At 45.0% G+C, this 23,134-nt stretch overlaps 1 protein-coding gene across 2 annotated transcripts in view; it reads left to right on the forward strand.

The window, feature by feature from the left end:
* The window catches only part of LOC121281040 (solute carrier family 22 member 5-like), a 159,042-nt gene that overhangs the window by 31,168 nt on the left and 104,740 nt on the right, over window positions 1–23,134 (forward strand). For both annotated transcript variants that reach the window (XM_041193631.1, XM_041193632.1), the window contains exons 2-3: window positions 8,717–8,820; window positions 22,457–22,611. In XM_041193631.1, coding sequence (XP_041049565.1) covers window positions 8,717–8,820; window positions 22,457–22,611 — 259 coding nt within the window. The remainder of the gene's footprint in view (window positions 1–8,716; window positions 8,821–22,456; window positions 22,612–23,134) is intronic.

The following is a 23,134-nucleotide window of genomic DNA, read 5'->3' on the forward strand; positions in this document are numbered from 1 at the left end:
ATCCAGAGACTCATCATCTGATTCCCAGCAGTCCTCCGAGTACCAGGGAGCTCGGTTGAAGCTGCCTCCTCCTGCTGTGGACATGTGTCAGTGCGATGATCACCAGATTGTGAATCCCAAGCATGCTGTAGATCTAGGTCCCACAGAGATGTGTGCCTCTGCGCTGATGCAGGGTGTGGGTAAGCACTGTGATGGGTCTCCCAGGTGCTTGTTTCCAGCTGTTCAATGGAGGAGGTGACCCTCCTCCACTAACCTCTATTTCCTGCCACTCAGCCAATGTCGTATCCATGTTGCTACTGTCCCTTTTAATCCACAAGCTCTAATTTTATGCACAAGTCTCTACTGTCTGGATGTCCATGTACACCACATCAATAGCTTTATCCTCATCAACCCTCTCTGTTACCTCATCAAAAAATTCAAACAAATTAGTTAAACATGATTTGCCCTTAACAAACCCATACGTAGCAGAATTTCTGCAGTGTAGTGTGCTCGAACAGTTTCCAATCAAAATAACAAATGGAACAATGGTTAACTTGTTTTAGAATGATATGGCTCTGCTTTTGATGACTCAGTGTATTATTTAGTTTAGCATTGAACTGAACAGATGAGGTACGTACCAGATCTCTGTTGCGTGTCAATGTGCTGAATTTGGCACAGAGACAATCTACAAGGGCTTCCACGTCTGTTCTCTAATCACTAATTTTAGATGAAAAGTGTGAGAAAAAGAATCAGGCTTAGCTGTGATGTCTGCTTTCTACTGACTCCTTTGTTAAGCTTCACGTATGGTGACCAGCCAACTGTGCAAGGTAGGAGATAGAATCACACCAATAGAACCTAAATCAGCTTCGGTCAGTGATCTTGGGTCATAACAAAGAAAATCAATGGTGCAATACGAAAACAAATGGCAAGAGCTGCATTGCAATCTGTTCAGAACAAAAAAACTAATGATTACATGAGTAAACATAATGCAAATATAGATGACCTAGGTAATATGATTCTGTTAACCTTGCAAGATCCACATAAGTACTATCTGTGAAATTTAGTTGATGAATGTTGACATTCTAGAGTTTCGTTCAATTGTTTTCTGGCAGTTTGAAAATAATTCACTTTTCTGCCTTAGAAATTCAGCATATAGTTTTGTTCAATTCCTTCAACAGACAAAATATATTTGGAAGATTCCATGGCAATGCAAATTATTTGTTGCTTGTTGGAATTAGAAAGAGCTTCCATTTACACATGCATTCATGCCCTTAGCTTGTCCCAGAGCACTTTGTAGCTAATAAAGCACTTTTGAAATTTGATCAGTGTTGTAATCTAGACAAACGTGAAAGGAACATCCCATAAGCAAGAATCATATAAGCAACCAGGTAATCTACTTTTGTAATGTTGGTTGAGGATTAAGTATTAGGCAGAAAACTCTCCTGCTCATTTTCAAACCATCCACCTGAGAGGGCAGACGGTCACAGTTTAACATCTCAGCCAAAAGCTGCACCCTCTCAGTACTGAACTAAAGCATCAGCTGAGTTTAAGGCCAGAATTTTGAGGTTGGCAGACAGGGTGGGGCGTCGGGTCGGCGGGCTTGGCACTGGCCGGGAAATGGCCTGTGCCCACGAATGGCCCCCGACCATGATTTCACACAGGCGGGCCAATTAAGGCCCACCCAGCATAAAACACAGCTCCTCACTGGGCGGAGGTGGGTGTCCGTCAGCTGCCAGGTCTAATGGCGACCCAGTGGCCGGTTAAAAAATGGCATAGGCAGCCCTGGAGGGCTGCCACGGATAACATCTCCTCTGCGTCTTCAACAATCAAGTTTGGTGTCGAGTGCGGCCGGACATGGTAGGCTGGAGGGCAGGTTGGGTGGGTATGCGGCCCTCCCCGCTTTTTGGATGAGTGCCTCGTGGTCCTCCTGGAGGAGGTGGCTGCCAGGAGGGACATCCTTGTCCTCAGAGATGAAAAGAGGAGGCCACCGCACCTCACAAAGAGGGCATTGGAGGTGGTGGTAGCACTGGTTAGCAACCATGAGATGGTGTGGCACACATGGGTACAGTGCTGGGAGAGGTTCAATGACCTGCTGTGCACAGCATGGGTGAGTACCGTGTTGGCATGGGCCAGTGTGCGGAAATGTTAAGATGTAGCCGTCCCACCATGGACCTCAGGTGCACTAGAGTCTGAATGCCAACTGTCAGTGACGCCGGAGCTGACCAAGGGGGTGAGCCCTGACTGCTTGGACTGAGTGCCTTGTGGCTCGGTGACCACGACTTGGATTTGCCCTGCAAGGTGTTCCTCAGGTGGGGTTGGCCAGGCTGTAATGGCGCTGCAGGTAGAGAGTGGACTAATCAATGCTCCTCTGGCCTTTCAGGAGAAGACAAACCATAACCAATGGGAGAGGTCACGGACAGGCAGGTGCCCGCCCAACCTGCTGTTGCTCACTAGGATCGAGCAGGACGCCCTTGTGCTGGAGAACCGGCACCCTCCATGCTCAATTGGGCGTGGAGAGGTGGGGATGCCACTTGAAGGTAAGAACGCCGAGCACGGAGGTAAGAGTTTCGGATTCTGCAACCATTCTAGTGTAGCCTCTTCACTGATGGGAGACTCAAACCTGGAGTCCCCATTGATCACTGAAAGACGATGGCATTGTGATGCAGATCTCTATTGTCTCACCAGGGTACCTGGCATGCACAGTGACAGTGTGATGACTCCCCTTTAGATTCGCCAGCACGCAGTCGCTCTCTGGACCCCGAAGGGCTCACCCTGACACCGGAGGACCACCAGGCTTCTTTTGCATCTGCATCACACCCACCCTCTGAACCAGGCACCAGTGCAGATACCAGCACCTTGGTGGATATTAGATCGGCGGCTAGAATATTGGTGCACATTGGAGAGGGCACTTCACACTTGCTTGACATGCAGGTGGAGGCAGAGAGTCTCCAGGGCGTCGGCAGTCAGAGGACTGCTGGGGACCAGGACAATGCTCAATTGAAGGCAGAGAATGAGCCTCTAGAGTTGTCCATTATCTGGCAGATGCTGGCGCGATGTGCGGGAGAATCTGGTGGAGATCCATGAGGGTATGCGTGCTATGGTCTTCTCTGTGGAGGAGTCCATGCAGAGCATGAGCACTACCTTGACCCACATGGCCGAGTGCACTGCCTCCTCCATTGAGACCGTGGCGATCTTGTGAACAGATGGCCCCAGGGACAGAAAGAAGTGTTCCCAGGGTTGCGCTCGGACTTGCAAGCCCTTACACGGGCAAGGACCTCAGGTGGTCAGTGCCAATGTGGGAGATAGACGAGGCACCCAGTATCCCAGCTAGGTGCCCATCCATCAATGCTGAGCAGGGAGGTCCAGAGCAACCTCACATTAGCGCATGACCTGCTTGTTGTCTCTGCGGGCTCTCCTCAGGGAGCTCTGGATGACGGCAGCAGCTCCTCTGCCCCTCCACCAGTGACCATCATATCTGATCATGCTACAATGACTGGGGAGGTGCCAGCCGTGGCACAGGCTGCTCCCTCCCAGAGGACGCCCGCCAAGGTCATCAAGGCTAACAAGACAGCAGAGTCAGCAGGCTGTCTCCAATGCCGCTACCAGCGGGGTGGGGGGTTGGGAGCGCCAAGACGTTGCAATCAGAAACATAAGCTAAATGTACCGTGACCACAAAAGGGACAGTTCACAGGTGACTTTCTGTTCATTTATGTTTGGTTTATATGTCTGCTGGTGTGGACGTCAACACCAGTAATGATAATGTTATTATGCTTTCAATGTGACAATGACATTGAATTTGCTTTCATTCTGATGGCCTGAGTATGCTTCACCTTTTTTCTTTCTAGTGTAGGGTACACCAGTATGTAATGCTGGACGGGAGTGGCTGGATACTTTATTACACAGACATTGAGAGGGTCATTTCAGACATCCGGGATGGGTGCAGCAGCCTTGGCATGAGGTGGAAGCAGGTCTTTAGCAGCTTACCTGAAGAAGCATTGGATCAAGGTGTCCCTGGTGCGTCTGCCTCCCTGGTGGTCACCGAGGGCTGCCTCCATACCCTTGGTGTTCTCCTCACTGTGCTCCTCCTCTGACTCACTACTGGATTCATCATCTGTGGCCTGTGCAGCTGTGTCAAGATCCTCTTCCTCCAGCGGGGTCCCCCCTTGCCAGTGCTAAATTGTGGAGAACACAGCAAGCAACCACGATCATTGACACCTGCTCTGTGGGGTATTGTAGTGTACCCCTGAATGGGCCAGGCATCAGAAGCACATCTTCAGAAGACTTATGGTCCTCTCTATCACTGCCCCTGTGGAGGCATGACTCCTATTGTAACACTGCTCGGCCCCTGTGCTTGGATGGAGGAGAGGCATCATGAGCCACCCCTTCAATGGATGGCCCTTGTCACCCAGCAGTCATCCATGCAGTCAGGCTGGAGCACTGAAGAACTTTGGCCCCTGGGAGTGTCTCAGGATGTACGCGTCATGGGAGCTGCCTGGGTACCTTGCACACACTTGCAGAATATACATCCTATAGTCACACACTATCTGGACGTTCATTGAGTGGAATCCCTTCCTGTGAATGAAGGCACCCGGCTGACCTGTGGGCGCCTTGATGGCCACATGTGTGCAGTCGATGGCATCCTGGATACAGGGGAGCCTCCCAATCGCTGCAAAGCCTCTGGCTCACTCAGCCTGGGTGGCCTCATCCATACAGACAGAGCTTCTGGCACCACCTTGACCCAACTGTAGACAACTGATTGGGAGACTCCACACAGATCCCCCCTGGCAAGAGCCAGAGGCAGAGAAGTTGAGGGCCATTGTGACCTTCAGAATCCACCCACACTGTCGGAGCTGATCTCAGGCCCAATCATCTGACAATGGAGGTCATAGTCTCCCTTGAGAGGCAGAACCTTTTTTGGCACTGCACCTCAGACATATTGAGGTAGCTGCATCACTGCCTGTAAACCCTGGCAGCAAGATAGTGGCATCTTCTGCAGCCCCTTGCGCCTTGGACTACCTGCTGGCCCTGCGCCCCTTGTGCTTGCGCCTCTCCTCCCATATGTCCCTTCCCTGGAGTGTGCATTGGGGCACCTAGCCCCCTCTGCCTTCTGCCCCTCTCTTCCTCCTCAGTGATGGTGCAACCAACGGAGACCACAGTCCCCATTATAAGAGTAACGGAGGCTATCTGAGACCTAGAAGGGTCCACACGGTCTGAATCCTCCGGGGACCTTGCAGACACCAATAAGTCCTGAAATGAAGCCTGGAAATGCTAAGAATGAAGCCCCAAACAGAGATGAAGCTGCCAAGTACCAATAAGCAACTAGCAGAAAACTATCTCCAAAACTCTTCACTACTCATACCGGCCATGCTGCTGACCCTTTTTATCTCGCCCTTGGCTGAGGTTTTTGAAATTGTCTGCTGCCCTTCTGCCCATTTTGCCCGTGCGATGAGCACAAAATCGCAAGGGCAACGTAAGAAACAGCTTAATTGCCTTTTTAATAGCCTTAACTGGCCTTGTAATTCATGGTGGGTGCGGCTCTGACTCCCGTTCGTGCCTGCCATGTGATATATCGTGCGAGTGCGCGAAGATGTTGAGATGCTCAACCAACATCATCACGTGCTGTTTTACGCTCGAATGTGTCGGGTGTGCACCCGCACACCGAGGGAAAAATTCTGCCCTATGTGTTCAAACCTCTGGAGTGGGAATTGAACTCACAACCTTGCAAGTGAGAGGTGCTGTACTGACATCATAAAAGGCTTGGTCAGCCAAACGTGCTTTATCGTACATCAGGTCGTAACTCTGTAACTTCCGAGCTCCAGGGTGTTGTATCTGGGGCCAGAGGCAGCGGGGGGTGGGGGGTTGCTGGGGGGTTTGTGGTGGGGGGCACGGGAGATGCACTGGGAAATCTACCTCAGAAGTTTGCAGGTGAGCTTGCACAGCAATTGCTTGGAAATACAAACTTCCTCTGGGTAATTGACAGCACTGGGAGCCATCCATAAATGTAATTTAAATCACAAAATTCAGATTGTTTCAACTGGGTTACAATAGTTACCCAGAAAAATCTAGAATTAAAACCTCTTCTAATTTCTGAGTAACTATTGCGCAGACCCACACCGACCCCCCAGGAGGTCCCCCTCCAACTCCCAGGGGTCTCCCCCCACCCCACCACGGGATTCCCCAACACCCCCCAACACCCCAGGTGTCTCCCTCACACCTCCCTCCACTGATCTGATGAACACACTCCGCCACAGGATTCCCCCACCCCCATGAGGACTCTTTTTCCCCAAGAGGCCCAACTCTCGCCCCCACCCCCACCCCCACCCCCACCCCCCCGCACTTCCCCGCCTGCCAGGCCTAACTCTTACCCCAAGCCCCCCTCGCCCAGCCAAACCCAACTCTCACCCGCAACCCCCCTCCCCCACCCCACCTTCCTCGCCACGCCCCCTCCCCGGCCAGGCCGACTCTCACTCTCACCCCACTTCCCAAGGCCCAAGCTGACGACCCCCCCCTCCCAAATTCTACTCGCTTATCATAGAGTCATAGATGTATACAGCAAAGAAACAGGGCCTTCAGCCCATCATGTCCATGCTGGCCATCAAGCACCTATCTATTCGAATCCCATCTTCCAGCACTTGGCGCATAGCCCTGTATGCTAAGGCGTTTCAAGTGCTCATCTAAATACTTTTTAAATGTTGTGAGGGTTCTGCCTCTACCACCTCCTCACGTGGTGCATTCCAGATTCCAGTCACCCTCTGGGTGAAAATCTTTTCCTCAAATCCCCTTTAAACCTCCAGCTCCTTACCTTAAATCTATGCTCCCTGGTTATTGATGCCTCCACTAAGGGGAAAAGTTTCTATTTATCTACCCTATCTATACTGCTCATAATTTTGTATACCTCTATCAGGACCCCCCTCAGCCTTCTCTGCTCTAAGGAAAACAACACTAACCTATCCAGTCTCTCTTCATAGCTGAAACGCTCCAGCCCAGGCAACATCTTGGTGAATCTCCTCTGTACCCTCTCCAGTGCAATCACATCCTTCCTTTGCTGTGGCAAGCAGAACTGCACACAGTACTCCAGCTGTGGGCCTAACTAACGTTTCATACAGGCCGACATAACCTCCCTGCTCTTATATTCTATGCCTCGGCTAATAAAGGCAAGTATCCCATATGCCTTCTTAGCCACCTTATCTACCTGTGCTGCTGCCTTCATGTACACCAAGGTCCCTCTGATCCTCTGTATTTCCTAGCGTCCTACCATTGATTGTGTATTCCCTTGCTGTATTAGCCCTCCCAAAATGCATCACCTCACACTTCTCAGGATTAAATTCCATTTGCCACTGCTCTGCCCATATTACCAGCCCATCTATATCGTCCTGTAATCTAAAGCTTTCCTCCTCACTATTTATGACACCACCAATTTCTGTGTCACCTGCGAACATACTGATCATACCTCCCATATTCATGTCTAAATCATTAATTTACACAACAAACAGCAAGGGTCTCAGCACCGATCCCTGCACCACTCACCACAGACTTCCAGTCGCAAAAACAACCTTTGCCATCACCCTCTGCCTCCTGCCACTAAGCCAATTTTGGATCCAATTTGCCAAATTGCCCATGGTCCCATAGGCTCTTACCTTCTTGACCATCCTCCCATGCGGGACCTTGTCAAAAGCCTTACTGAAGTCCATGTAGACTACATCAACTACACTACCCTCATCTACACAACTGGTCACCTCCTTGAAAAATTCAATCAAATTTGTTAGACATGATCTCCCCTTGACAAAGCCATGCTGACTATCCCTGATTAATCCCTGCCTCTCAAAGTGGAGATTAATCCTGTCCATCAGAATTTTTTCCAATAGTTTCCCTACCACTGATGTTAGACTCACTGGCCTGTAATTACCTGCTTTATTCCTACTACCCCTCTTGAATAATGGTACCACACTCATGTCCTCCGGTCCTCTGGCACATCTCCTGTGGCCAGAGAGGATTTGAAAATTAGTGCAGAGTCCCTGGGATACATCTCAACTGGGCCTGGAGATTTATCCACTTTTAAGCCCATTAAAACCGCTAATACCTCCTCCCCTTCAAAGCTAATTTGTTCAAGTATATCACAGTCCCCCTCCCTGATTTCTACACCTACATTGTCCTCCATAGTGAACACAGATGAAAAGTAATCATTCAAAACCTCTCCTAATTCCTCTGGCTCCATGCACAGATTGCCACTTTGGCCCCGAATAGGCCCTACTCTTTCCCTGGTTATCCTCTTACCCTTAATATATTTATAAAATGCCTTGGGATTTTCCTTTATCTTGCCTGCCAGTGTTTTTTCATGCCCCTTCTTCACTCAATCTTATACACTTACTTTCTCCCTGGCCTGTCAAGGACCTTTAAAGTTCACTGGATTTTTAAACCTACTTGCTTTACGGCAGCTAGTGCTGTAAAAAAGGAGAATGTGGCTTCCTTCCCTTTGGCAGAACTGCACTTGGTGCTAGATGCCGGGGATGCGCTGCACCACCCCCATCTTGCTTGGCCTGAGTTGGAAGGTCGAGCGAGACAGGTTTTCAGGTATGAAACTGGGAGTGGAGTGGCAACCCAATGCTGATTGTCGATCCAAGGAATTTCAGACCCGTCCTATTTCAACCCATTTTTGGATCCACTGCAGTAAAATGGCTTGCCTGCAATTTTCCTCAAACTACATGTAAGGAGTTTTTCTCTTCTCTTTGCATTTCAGTGGGACTTGGTGTGTAACAATGGCTGGAAGGGGCCGTTTTCTATGTCAGTGTTTTTCCTGGGAGTGCTGGTTGGTTCGCTTATTTCCGGACAGTTATCTGACAGGTGAGTTATTCCTTTTATTCCACTCAGCCAGAAAGGGTTTTTTATCCCCAAGCACCTGACATCGACAGATTATGTATGGAGTTTAATCTAAGGACTGAGTACTTCATGTTATTGGTTGTGTTGCATTCCCAATGAACACAATTTTAATTCCTGATTTTGAGGAGGCAGATGGAGTCCTTAAAATATTCAAAGTCTGAATCTGATTACATCATTTGACCCTCAATGTGATTTTAACATTGAGTTATGCAAATTGTGCACAATATTGACTTCACTGGGGAAAGCTGTTGTTGTCTGGATCCAGGACCAGAGGAGGCGCAAAAACACAATTGTGTTTAAAACTTTAATGGATGCCTTGTATGCCAGGGGAAGAAGATGTGCTTCTCTAGGCCCCTCAGGAAACCTTAAGACTTTCTTGTCCCAAATCTCCCCCAACTTTTAGTACAACCTACTTTAATGCCAAGGACTGGCCTCTCAGGTTCCTGAATGTGACCTCCCACTGACCAAAATATTGTTTCCGCTGACCAACCTCCTTGTCCTTTTTCTGGGTTCAAGTGGGAGTCTGTCCTGGAACATGGTGATGAGCCAAGCAGGGAACAGATAATTTTTTAAAAACAGGGTACAGGCTATTTTAGAGCCAACCAAGGAACAGGTTGTTTTAGATGTGGTACTGTATAATGAGACAGGATTGATTTATGATATCATAGTAAAGGATCCTAAGGGCAAAAATGATCACAACCTGATAGAATTTCACATTGAGGGTGAGAAACTTGAGTCAGAAACTTGTGTCTTAAACAAAGAAAATTACAAAGTTATGAAAATAGTGTTGGCTACAGTGGACTGAGAAAATAGGTAAGACAGTAGATAAACAGTGGCAGACATTTAAGGAGATATTTCATAATTCTCAGCAAAGATAGATTTTATTGAGAAAAATAGATTCTGTAAGAAAGATGCACCATCTGTGCCTGAAGAAGTTAAGGATAGTATCAAATTGAAAGAAAAAGCATATAGTGCTGTAAAGATTAATGGTAGCCAGTAAATTTTAGAAACCAGCAAAGGATGACAAAAAAAAGTAGAGGGAGAAATTAGAACATGAGAGGAAACTAGCAAGAAATATAAAAGCTGACAGTAAGAGCCTCTACAAGTATAAAAGAAGGAAGAAAGAAGATAAAGTAAATGTTGGTCTCTTAGAGTATGAGACTGGTGAATTAATAATGGGAAACAAGGAAATGGTAGAGACTTTGACAAGTATATTTCAATCTGTCTTCATGGTAGAGTACACAAAAAGCATTCAAAAATAGTAGCAAATCAAGAGGCAAATGGGAGGGAGGAACTTAAAACAATCACATCACTGGAGAAAAAGTACTAGAAAAGACAAATGGGACTAAAGGCTGACAAGTCCTCTGTAGCTGATGGCCTGCATTGTAGGGTCTTAAAAGAAGTGCCTGCAGAGATCGTGGGTGTATTTGTTGTAATTTTCCAAAATTCTGCAAATTCTGGTACGGTTCCAGAAAGTTGGAAACCAAAATTGGAACACCTCTATAAAAGAAAGGACTGGGAGAGAAAGTAGGAAACCATAGACCAGTTAGCCTAACATCTGTCAAAGGAAAAATCCTGGAATCCATTATATTTAGAAAATCAAAATACAATCAAGCTGAGTCGACATGGTTTTATGAAAGGGAAATTGTCTTTTAAAAACTTTGAGTTCTTTGAGGATGCAGGAAACAGGATGGATAAAATATTTCTAGGAAGATGTTCAATAAAGTGCCACATAAAAAGTTACTATTCAAGATAAGAACTCATGGTGTTGGGGGTAATATATTAGCATGTATAGACAATTGGTTAACAAGAAACAGAAAGTAGGGATAAATGAGTCACTTTCAGTTTGGCAAACTGTAACTAGTGGATTGCCATAGGGCTCAGAACTGGGGCCTCAGCTATTTACGATCTATATTAATGACCTGTGTGGAATCTGTGATTTCAATGCTTGTATTTTTTTCTGAGTCAGACCCTAATTGAAAGGAAAACTGAACCTTTAGGTTTCTAGGGATACTAAAATGGAAGCTGAAATTTCAGTATTCTGAAGAAACTGAAGCTGATTGTAACTGGATAGAAAGCACAGAGCCATCCGAGCTCAGATTACCTTGTGTTGCAATGAAAAAAGGTGAATACAAAGACTGAATCTAGGAGCAGAGATAAGGAAAAATAAGGATACAGCTGCTGCTTCAGTGATTTGGAAGGAACTGATTGACCAGCACCAGCCATGCAGTACACAGGGCTGCAACTGAGGGTTTGGATAAAGGTGCTTTTGGTGGATCAATGCTTTTAAGACTGTAGTGAGCAGAGCTGAAGACGTTCTCCAGAAGTGTGCCATTTTGGTGAAGACTGTGCCTGTTGGGCTGGGTTGGTTGGGTGCTGTTGTTGGGTGAGTATCAGCAGCTAAATCTTCAAAGAAAAAGAGCTTGCATACTACCTGAGGAGGTTAAATGCTTTGAAGGATCTTGTAGCTGAAACTAGTGCTGTACATGCTGATTGGACTGCCCAATAATTCTGTAAGATCTATCTTTGGTGTATCTGCTGTTTAATGTGTAAGTTATAGTTTATATTGTCTGCAGTTTGCCTACTGATGCATGTTTAATTTCTGTTGCTTTTGGTTTGATTGTTAAAGTTATAAAAAGTGAAATCTCGTTCTTTGATTTTCTAGTTGGGGTCATTTGGTAAATTTAATTCTTTTGGCTTTTTGGTCTCCATGGGGATCAAAACACTTGAATGAAGGGATGAAGTGTAGTCAAATTTCCTGATAATGCAAAGATAGGTAGGAAAGCAAGTTGTGAAGATGACACAAAGGGTACTGAAAGGGAAATAGATAAAGTAACTGGACAAAAATTTGGCAGATGGAGGATAATATTGGAAAATGTTAGGTTGTTCACTTAAGTGGCAAGAATAGAAAAAAACAATGTTACTTAAATTGAGAGAGACTGCAGAATGCTGTGCTACAGAGGAATCTAGGTGTTCTTGTACATGAATCACAAAATGCAGGTACAGCAAGTAATTAGGAAGGCAAATGGAATGGTGGCCTGTATTGCAAGCACGGTGGAGTATAAAAGTTGGAAAGTATTGCTACAACTGTACAGGGCATTGGTGAGATCATACCTCAAGTATTACATACAGTTTTGGTCTTCTTATTTAAGGAGGGACATCCTTGTATTGGAGGTAGTTCAGTGAACTTTCACTGAATTAATTCCTGGGATGAAGGAGTTGTTTTATGAGGAAAGGTTGAGCCGGTTCAGCCTATGATCTTAGAGTTCAGAAGAATGAGAGGGGATCTTATTAGAATGCATAAAATCCTGAAGGGTCTTGACAGGTTTGATGCCTGAGAGGATGTTTTCTTCTCATGGGGGAATCTAGAACTAGGGGGCACAGTTTCAAAATAAGGCATTTCCCATTTAAGACAGAGATGAGGAAGAATTTCTTCTCTCAGAGGGTTGTTAATATTTGGAATTTTCTGCCTCACTGAACAATGGAAGTTGGCTTAAAAACAGAAAACTGCGGATACTGGAAATCCAAAACAAAAACAGAATTACCTGGAAAAACTCAGCAGGTCTGGCAGCATGGGCGGAGAAGAAAAGAGTTGACGTTTCGAGTCCTCATGACCCTTCAACACAACTGAGTGAATCTAAGGAGAGGGGGGGTGGCGGGGATTGTGTGAGGGGAGAGAAGTTGTGGGGGGGGGGGTGTGGTTGTAGGGACAAGCAAGCAGTGATAGGAGCAGATAATCAAAAGATGTCACAGGCAATAGAACAAAAGAACACATAGGTGTTGAAGTTGGTGATATTATCTAAACGAATGTGCTAATTAAGAATGGATGGTAGGGCACTCAAGGTACAGCTCTAGTGGGGGTGGGGTGGAAAGGCTAGCAGGGCATAAAAGATTTAAAAATAATGGAAATAGGTGGGAAAAGAAAAATCTATATAAATTATTGGAAAAAACAAAAGGAAGGGGGAAGAAACAGAAAGGGGGTGGGGATGGAGGAGGGAGTTCAAGATCTAAAGTCATTGAATTCAATATTCAGTCCAGAAGGCTGTAAAGTGCCTAGTCGGAAGATGAGGTGCTGTTCCTCCAGTTTGCATTGGGCTTCACTGGGTTGGGTCATTGAATATATTCAGGTCTGAGTTAGACAGATTTTTGATCTAAAAAAGAATCAAGGGTCCCAGGGGGAAAGCATCAAAGTGAGTTTTGGCCACAAATTAGACCAGCTATGATCTTATTGAATGGCGGAGCTGGATTGAGAGGGAAAATGGACTATCCTTGCTTCTCTTTCCTATGTTTTTATGTTAGCCGGATTGAGGGGCCACATCACACAATAATGTGTAGCAGAATAAAAGGGCAGTGAATATTTGTAAAAGGCTTCTAAGTTCCGTATCTCTGACAATCAGATTTTCTGGTTATGGATTTAAGACTGTTTGTTTGGATTGATATATTTTCACCTTGGGTGTGTGTGTGTGTTTGTGCAGGAGAATAAGTAGATATTCTCATAAGAAAATATTTTAGCAGGAGGACAACAATGACCAGGCTGCATTTGTTGCCCTGAGAAGATGGCTAAGCGATTTTGCCTTGAACTGTTGAAGCCCTTATGGTTATGGTGTTCCCACAATTATATTATATAAGAAATTCCAGATTATTGAACAGTGGTAAAGAAGGGTTGGTGATACATACCCAAATCAAATGCGTTATTTAGAGGAGAACTTGGAAGTGATGGTGTTCCAAAGATATTATTGATTTTGTTCTTCTTGGTACAAGAGGTTTAAATGGAGGAAGGTGCTGGTAAAATAATCCTACTGAGTTGCTGCAATGCATCCTGTATATCAGCATTTCCCAAACTGTGGCCATGACCCACTTTGGGGTATCAAAAAAGATAGGGTTACAATCTCCCCCTACTCTGAGACTGCACCCCATACTGGCATCAAGACCAATTTGGCATCTGGCCCTGCCTGTCCCCTGTTTGTCTCCTGCTTGTTTTCTGACTCCGCTGTGTACAGGTCCATTCAGAACTCATCCAATAATGAGCCAGCCCATGCTTGGGTCTACAGCAATTAACATCCAGCTTGTGTTGACAAGTGGCAGATAATGTTTATGTAAGACAAGTGTCAGATAATGACCACCTGGAACAAAAGAATTTCACCTTGCGCTGAATGTCACTATCATCACTGAGTGCTCCATCTTCCTGTTGATGGTACCATTGATCAGAAGCTCAATTGGACTAGTCATTTTTATGTTAGTAGTTTATAACTGTGGGAATTCCACAAGGACCACTGCTGGATCCTCAGCTATTCACAATCTGTACTAATGACTTAGACAAGCATGAATCGCAAAAGGTTAGTATGCAGGTGCAGCAAGTAATTAACAAAGCTAATAGAATATTATCATTTATTGTGATGGGAATTGAATACAAAAATAGGGAGGATATGCTTCAGTTATACAGGGCATTGGTGAGACCACATCTGGAGTACTGTGTACAGTATTGGTCTCCTTATTAAAGAAAGATGTAAATGCATTAGACGCAGTTCAGAGGAGGTTTACTAGATTAATACCTGGAAGGGGGCGTTATCTTATGAGGAAAGGCTGGACAGGCTAGGCTTTTATCTGCTGGAGTTAGAAGAGTAAAAGGTGACTTGATTGTAACATAAAAGATCCTGAGGGGAATTGACAGGGTGAATGTGGAAAGGATATTTCTTCTTCTGGGAGAATTTAGTACTTGGGGTTACTGTTTCAAAATAAGGGGTTGCCCATTTAGGACAGATATGAGGAATTTATTTTCCCTCAGAGGGTTGTGAGACTTTGGAATTCTCTTCCTCAAGGTGGTTGAAGGAGAGTCCTTGAATATCTTTAAGGCAGAGCTAGATAAGTTCTTGATTAGCAAGGCGATGAAAGGTTATCAGAGGTAGGCAGGAAAATGAAGTTAAAATCCAATCAGCCATGATCTTTTTGAATGGCGGAGCAGGCTTGAGGGGCTGAGTGGCCTATTCCTGCTCCTACTTCACATAGTTCGCAATTAAAGACACAGGGAATCATGGCCTAGATCTCCCGGTCTCCGGATTGTCGGAGACCAGATGGCTACAAGATGCACTACAAGAACCCCCCGATATCCTAACACAATGATTCCATGGGAATTGCACAGGAAGTTTTAACTTCTGATGGGCAATTATCTTGCTCCCCGCAACCCTCTAAAAATGTTTCCAAATCTGAGTTCGAGTCGGAAACTTTAAAAGGTTCTGGATTACTTACCTGAATAGTTACCCAGGAAATATTAGACAAGAAAAGCCCTAGTCTGAACACCTGGATAGCTATAAAACTGACACGCCCCTACCACCCGCATCCCCCTGACTCCCCGCTGACCTCCCTGACGCCCCCCAATCACCCCCATTCCCCTGGCTTGATCTCACCCCTTGACACCCCCGACCTGACCTGACCCAACCTCAACACCCACCCAACTGCCACTCTACCCACCTGCCACCCCACCCACCTTCCCACATACCACCCTATGTACTTACCACCCTCCCAACATCTTATCCACCTACCACCTGCCACCCTACCCTTACCCACCTACCACCCTACCAATCTATCACCTACCACCTTACCCAGCTACCATCCTACTCACCCGCCACTCTACCCAACTGCCACATTCCCCTCTTCCCACCTACCACCCTAACTACCTGACGCCCTACTCAACTATGACTGTACCCACCTGTCATCCTACCCACTTTCTCACCTACCTACCCAGAACTCTATCCATCTACTACGCTATCCACATACCACCCTATCACCCTACACATCTACTACCCTATCCACTTGCCACCTTATCACCCTACCCCTTACCCACTTATTTCACCCACGCCAACCCCTTACCCAACCTCACATTCACCCAGTCACTCATACACTATCACACCGAAAAACTTTTAAATCTCCCAGCTTTCAGTGTATTAGTGAACATTTATCTGAATACGACAGCTAGTGTCAAATAAAAGGGGCCTAGCTTGTCTTCCCCCGAAGATCCATTGCTATGAAAAAGCAGTTGGATGGAAGGTGTGCTTCATGTTTCTGGAGAAGCTGGAATTGTAAGTCCTGATTAGAAATGCGGAGCTCCGGCATTGGGCAGAAAAGTAGTAGTGGAGTGGCAATCCGACGGTGATTGCCGCTCCTCAGAAGATTCAGGCCAATGTATAAAGATTTGCTGATGATACAAAGCTAGGTGGGAATGTAAGCCATAAGGAGGATACAAGAGGCTGCAGAAAGATACTCACAGCTTAAGTGAATGGACAACAAATGACAGTTGGGGTATAATGTGGGTAAATGCAAACTTAGTCACCTTGGTGGGAAGATTAGAAAAGCAGGGTGCATTTAAAAGGTATACAACTTTTAAATATAGTTCAGTGGCACCTGGCTGTACTCATACAAGGAGGACAGGAAGTTAGCTTGCAGAAACAGCAAGCAATCAGGAAGGCAAATGGCACGTTGGCCTTTATCCTAAGGACATTAAAGCACAAGAATAAGGAAGTTTGGGCACAATTAAGAATACATGGCTGAAGAGCTGGTGCAGGAGGAAGGACTTTAGATTTCTGGGTTATTGCAAACAGTTCTGGGGGAAGTTGAACCTATATAGACAGGATGCATTGAGCCTGAACGGAACCAGGACCAATGTCGAGTGGTTTTGTACTGTTGTTGCAGAGGGTTTAAACTAACTTTACAGGAGTCAAGAATCAGGATATGGCATTAGAAAGTAGAAACAAAGTGCACAAAGGATTGCATGAAGTAAGAAATAATAAAGTGTTAGATGTGGTCAGAGTAAGAGGGTTTACAATAAGGTCTAAATTAGGTTTACAATGCATAGGGAATATCAGCACTGGATATAGAGTCAAACACAGGAAGTATGGTTGAAAAGGTTGGTGAGCTGGGGGTGCAGATAGCGATTGAAATGGGGAATATGATGTTGTAGTGATAACAGAAAAACTGCTCACAAAAAGGCAGGACTGGGTAATAAATAAGGCTGGATCAATGGTGTTTGGGAAGGAAAGAAAGGAGGAGGGTTGGTGATATTGATCAAGGGTGGAGAGTGTGGATTACTGTGCTGGAGAGAGAGGATATTCTAACTTGCTTGAGTTTTTTGAAAAGGGTAATATGTATAATATGTACATGGCATTCCAAAAAGCATTTGATAAAGTGCCCCCTAACAGTTTGTCAGGAAACTTAGAGCCCATGGAATAAAAAGGATAGCAGCAGCATGGATGTGAAATTGGCTGAGTACAATTTTAAAGGGAGTGTAGGAGCAGAGGTACCTTGGGGTATAATAGCAAAAATCATTGAAGATGACAGAGCAAGTTGAGAAAGCAGATAATAAAGTATATGGAACCGTTGACTTTATAAGTAAGGGCATTGAGTACAAAAAACAGTAAGTTATGATAAACCTGCATAAAATACTGGTTCAGTCTCAACTGAATATTGTGTCCAGTTCCACACTTTAGGAAGGATGTGAAGGCATTAGAAAGGATACAGAAAACATTTACAAGAATTCTTCCAGGGATGAGGAATTCCAGTGGATAGATTGGAGAAGCTGGGGCTGCTCCACCTGAAGAAGAAAAGATCAGGAGGAGATTTGGTAGAGGTTTTTCAAAACCTTGAGGGATCTGGACATAAATAGGGAGAAACTGCTCCCATTGATGGAAGGATCAAGAGCCAGAGGGCACAGGTTTAACGTGATTGATCAAAAAAGCAACAGTGACATGAAGGAAAAGATTTTTATGCAACAAGTGGTTAGGATCTGAGAATACGGTGGTGTCAATTCCAATTGTGGCTTTGAAAGGAAAATTTGACAATTATCTGAAAATGAATTATTGCAGGACAATGGGATAAGGTAGGGGAGTGAGACTAGGTGAGTTGCTCTTGCAGAAAAAGGAGGGGAAAGGACACATCAGGCTAAATGGCCTCCTTCTGTGCTGTAACTATTCTATGAAATGATGAGTCTACCAGGGTAGCCCTGCTTTGGAAGGAGGTAGAAGTATGCTATTCAGGTTTGGAGGAATTAGGCTGGAGCCTGTGGAGGGGGATCTGCCTGGGAAAAGATTACTTGATGTTCGATGATGGGTTAAGGACTGGTGCAGGTAGAAGGCCTCGTCTAGGTAGAGGTTAGCAAACAACATGAGTACCATGTCAGCAGTTTTCATGACAATGTTAGGGTTGGACCTAAGAAAAGAAGCGCTACAAGTTCAGATAGAGATAGGCTACAATGAGTGAAGAGAGTAGAGAAATTGAGACAGCTGATGTCACACCAGCAGTTTTCAAGGAAAATATTTAGAGAGGTTAAGAGTCCTGATGGAGAGGCCCAGGATGAGAGAGAATTCTAATGAATGGTAAAAAGGTCTGCTGTCCAGAAGACTCCTGGCCAAAGATTGGGTACAGAGGTTAAGGTGATAGATGAAGAGTTTAAGATTGGGCTGTACTATGTACTGAATGTCTTTTGAATGTCTTGTTGAGCTTGCCGTACTTTACAAGCTAGTGAATTGTGGGACTGCAGAGTCCATTTTTTTTGTTAGTTCAGTTACTGCAGTCAAAAATTGAAGCAGCTTGTTCAACCACCTCTTATGCCTATGTGAGTATTTATAAACCTCTAAAAGGTTATCGGCACTATCAATAGTTAAACATAACAAATTGGCGATGAGTACAACGAACCTTTGCGATTTGCCACTCAGAAATTGAAACTAAAGTGAAACAGCTAATAAAAGGAAATTATTAGTAAAAAAAAAAGCATGCCCGCCGATACTCCTGAAGCGGGATACACCCGAATGGTTACAGCTCTTAAAGTGGTAACAGCATTTAAAGTTATGACGACAAAAACAAAGAATGACAGTAAACAAAAAGTAACTGATGAAGAAGAGGAAATAAAAAGGCGGTGCTGATAATTAAGTGGTCTATTCGGGCCCTTAATCAACTAATTGATTGGAACTTTTCCCTGCCCGTCCAACCATTCGGTTGGCGGGGGGGTGGGGGGGCGTAAAGGCCAAGCGGCCTTTGCATTTTTGGCAAAACCTCATCCACGGGGAGGATAGGATTTCGACCAGTGACTTAAAAAAACCTAAAAAAATGTACACTCATATTTAACATGTCCCTGCTCAGAGTCAAGTAAGGGGACATGTTTTCATTATTTTAAAAATCTTTATTTTTATCGATAAAAATCTTCAGCTCCCTGAGGTAGCTTCTGTTCCTTAGGGAGCTTTTACTGCAGGCACCTGCGCGCATGCATGGACTTCAGCGCTTGCGCTCCCCCTGCCCCCACCCCGGCAGTGCAGAGCGCTGCAGCATGCATTTCACGCTGGTCATGAGCTCGCGGTTGGGGCCCAATCGTGGGCAGCGGTCAGGTCAGAGGGCATTTTGAATGTACAGCAAGGGTGGGATTGGAGTGGATGTGGTCAGAAAAATATGAAGGGAAAGAAATATCCAGAGGGGCATTGATATCCATCAGTTGTCAAAGCTTTTGATCCTGAATGGAAGAAAACTAAAAGCTAAAGAGAAAGCATACAATGCGGCAAAGAGCAATGGGAAACCAGGGGATTGGGAAGCCTACAAAGACCAACAGAGGACAACTAAAAATGAAAAGAGGAGGGAGAAGATTAAATATGAGGGTAAACTAGCCAGTAATATAAAAGAAGATTGCAAGAGTTTTTTAGATATATAAAGGGTAAGAGAGAAGCAAAAGTGGACATTGGGCCGCTGGAAAATGACGCTGGAGAAGAAGTAGTGGGGAACAAAGAAATGGTGGAGGAACTGAATAGGTACTTTGCATCAGTCTTCACAGTGGAAGACACGAGTAACATCCCCAAAGTTCAAGAGAGTTGGGGGGCAGAGATGAGTATGGTGGCCATTACTAAGGAGAAGGTGCTAGGAAAACTGAAAGGTCTGAAGGTGGATAAATCACCTGGACCAGATGGATTACACCCCAGAGTTCTGAAGGAGATAGCTGAAGAGATAGTGGAGGCGTTAGTGGTGATCTTTCAGGAATCACTGGAGTCAGAGAGGGACCCAGAGGACTGGAAAATCGGTAATGTAACCCCCCTGTTTAAGAAGGGAGTGAGGGAAAAGACAGGAAATTACAGGCCGATTAGCCTGACCTCAGTTGTTGGTAAGATTTTAGAGTCCATTACTAAGAATGAGATTTCAGAATACTTGGAAGTGCATGGTAAAATAGGGCAAAGCCAGCATGGTTTCATCAAGGGGAGGTCATGCCTGACAAATCTGTTAGAATTCTTTGAGGAGGTAATGAGTAGGTTAGACAAAGGAGAGCCAATGGATGTTATCTACTTGGACTTCCAGAAGGCCTTTGACAAGGTGCCACACAGGAGGCTGCTCAGTAAGATAAGAGCCCATGGTGTTAGAGGCAAGGTACTAGCATGGAAAGAAGATTGGCTGTCTGGCAGGAGGCAGACAGTTGGGATAATGGAGTCCTGCTCAGGCTGATGGCTGGTGAGTAGTGGAGTTCCGCAGGGGTCAGTATTAGGACCACAACATTTCACTTTATACATTAATGATCTAGATGAAGGAACTGAGGGCATCTTGGCTAAGTTTGCAGATGATACAAAGATAGGTGGGGGGACAGGTAGTATTGAGGCGGGGAGGCTGCAGAAGGATTTGGACAGGTTAGAAGAATGGGCAAAGAAGTGGCAGATGGAATACAACGTGGGGAAGTGAGAGGTCATGCACTTTGGTAGGAAAAATAGAGGCATAGACTATTTTCTAAATGGGGAGAGAATTCAGAAATCTGGAGTGCAAAGGGAAATGGGAGTCCTAGTCCAGAATTCTCTTAAGGTTAACTTGCAGTTTGAGTTGGTAGTTAGGAAGGCAAATGCAATGTTGGCATTTATTTTGAGAGGACTAGAATATAAAAGCAGGGATGTGCTACTGAGGCTTTATCGGGCTCTGGTCAGACCACATATAGAATATTGTGAGCAATTTTGGGCCCCGTATCTCAGGAAGGATGTGCTGGCCCTGGAGAGGGTCCAGAGGAGGTTCACGAGAATGATCCCAGGAATGAAAGGCTTAACATGAGGAACGTTTGAGGACCCTGGGTCTATACTTGATGGAGTTTAGAAGGATGAGGGGGGATCTGATTGAAACTTACAGAATACTGAAAGGCCTGGATAGAGTGGACGTGGGGAAGATGTTTCCATTAGTAGGAGAGACTAGGACCCGAGGGCACAGCCTCAGAGTAAAGGGAAGACCTTTTAGAACAGAGATGAGGAGATACTTCTTTATCCAGAGAGTGGTGAATCTATGGAATTCATTGCCACAGAAGGCTGTGGAGGCCAGGTCATTGAGTGTATTTAAGACCAAGATAGATAGGTTCTTGATTGGTAAGGGGATCAAAGGTTACGGGGAGAAGGCGGGAGAATGGGGTTGAGAAACTTATCAGCCATGACTGAATGGTGGAGCAGACTCGATGGGCCGAATGGCCTAATTTCTGCTCCTATGTCTTATAGTGTTATGGTCTAAAACAAGTTTTTTGTTGAAACGATGGACAAACCGAAGGCTGAAATAAATGAGCAAAGTAGGACAACTTTGGGATAGTGAGTTAGTGCTGCTGAAGGGAGAGGTCAAGAGCATGCATAACATTGAATGTGGATCTCAGGATATGGTGAGAAAAGCAGGTTGAGGAATGCTGAATACCTGGGAGATGTCTGTAATCATGGGTTGCTCTAAAACATGAAGAAGTGGAATAGGTCAGAGCTGGATTTGCTGGGAAGGAAGTGCACCTGTGAGAGTGAGTTTTGGCAGATAGCTGAACAAGCAAGAAAAAAGAAGGTAGAAAACAACGAAGATGAATGAGATAGAAGAGACAAATGAAAATCTATTGGGCATTCCTAAAGAGAAATGTTTGAAGAAAGGTTTGGTGTGGGAGGGGCTATTGGTTTCTGTGCAAGTAAAGACAGTCCAGTTGCCCTTGCAGCCCCCATTGCATATTTAAAAAATGGAAGTAGTTTTCTTAGGATAGACAAGAGGCTTCCACCACCCCTACCTCACCATAAGCCCAACCAAACCTTGAGATCCGGTTGGGTCCCAGCTCCACCACTTGTTAGCTAGTTTTGGTGAGATACACATACCTATCCCCACTGATCCAATGTTTCGCTTCTTTGGAGGTCAAGAGACGTGGGAATTCTTGACCCCACCCCCAGGCTTGCTCTCTCTTATACTAATAGCTCTTTTTGGGAGCAAGCTGAAGTCATACCCCTAACAGGCCATTCTGCAATCCCAGAGGTAAAATTGGGATCTTGCATATCTGGGTCCCAACTTATTTTCTAATCCTTCTGGTGCACCCTTGACATAGTTATGGCAGGTGTGTACCAGCAGGATTGTAAATTTTCAATTCTAATCTGAATTTACATGAACCAAAGGATACATGGATAAGTCTGTGTTCACTTGTGTGACTACTCTGTAACAAAGAACACAGATATGGTGTGTACACCAGTGTACATATGCATATACAAATGTGGACATAATTCACCATGAAAATAATGGCATGCATGGGTTTTATATGTATCTTAGTAAGTATTCAGTAGTATATATCAGTGAAAGACTATTTCCTTCTGCTTTGCAGGTTTGGGAGGAAGGTCGTTCTGTTTGGAACTATGGCTGTACAGACTGGATTCAGCATGCTTCAAGTATTCTCTCCAACCTGGGAAATATTCTGCTTTCTGAATTTTCTTGTGGGTGTTGGACAGATTTCAAACTATGTGGCTGCCTTTGTTCTTGGTTAGTATCTACAAAATTTAGTCTTTTATTTGCCCTTTCCTCAGAACTTTCTATGATTTTGTCACTGTCAGTATGGCACTAAGTTGGCCCAGAGGACTGGTAGAACATCCATGAAATTTTGAGGCCTTGCTTTTTTCAATTCCTTTTTGGTAAAAATGCTTTGAAAAATTCTGAAGCATGACAGGAATGTTCTGGCCAGAAATGTGAATCAGGGAAATACTGAATTGCACAGAAAAAATAAACTATGCACTATGATTCACAACATTCAGTATGATGACAAAAAAGGTAAGCCAAATCTGAAACATTACCAATCAAATCTGAAAATCCCTGGCCCTTCTGGTGTACATGCTGTATTTCTAGCAAGAATGAAGTGGGTGGGTGCAAACTAGATTGGGACAAAGTTAAAATGGATAAAAGCAAACTAATGCGGGTGCTGGAAATCTGAAAATGCTGGAAAAAGTCAGCAGGTCTGGCAGTGTCAGTGGAGGGAGAAACAGAGTTAACATTTCGAGTCCGAATGACT

The sequence above is a fragment of the Carcharodon carcharias genome, chromosome 8 (assembly GCF_017639515.1).
Source record: "Carcharodon carcharias isolate sCarCar2 chromosome 8, sCarCar2.pri, whole genome shotgun sequence".
NCBI classification, from domain to species: domain Eukaryota; kingdom Metazoa; phylum Chordata; class Chondrichthyes; order Lamniformes; family Lamnidae; genus Carcharodon; species Carcharodon carcharias.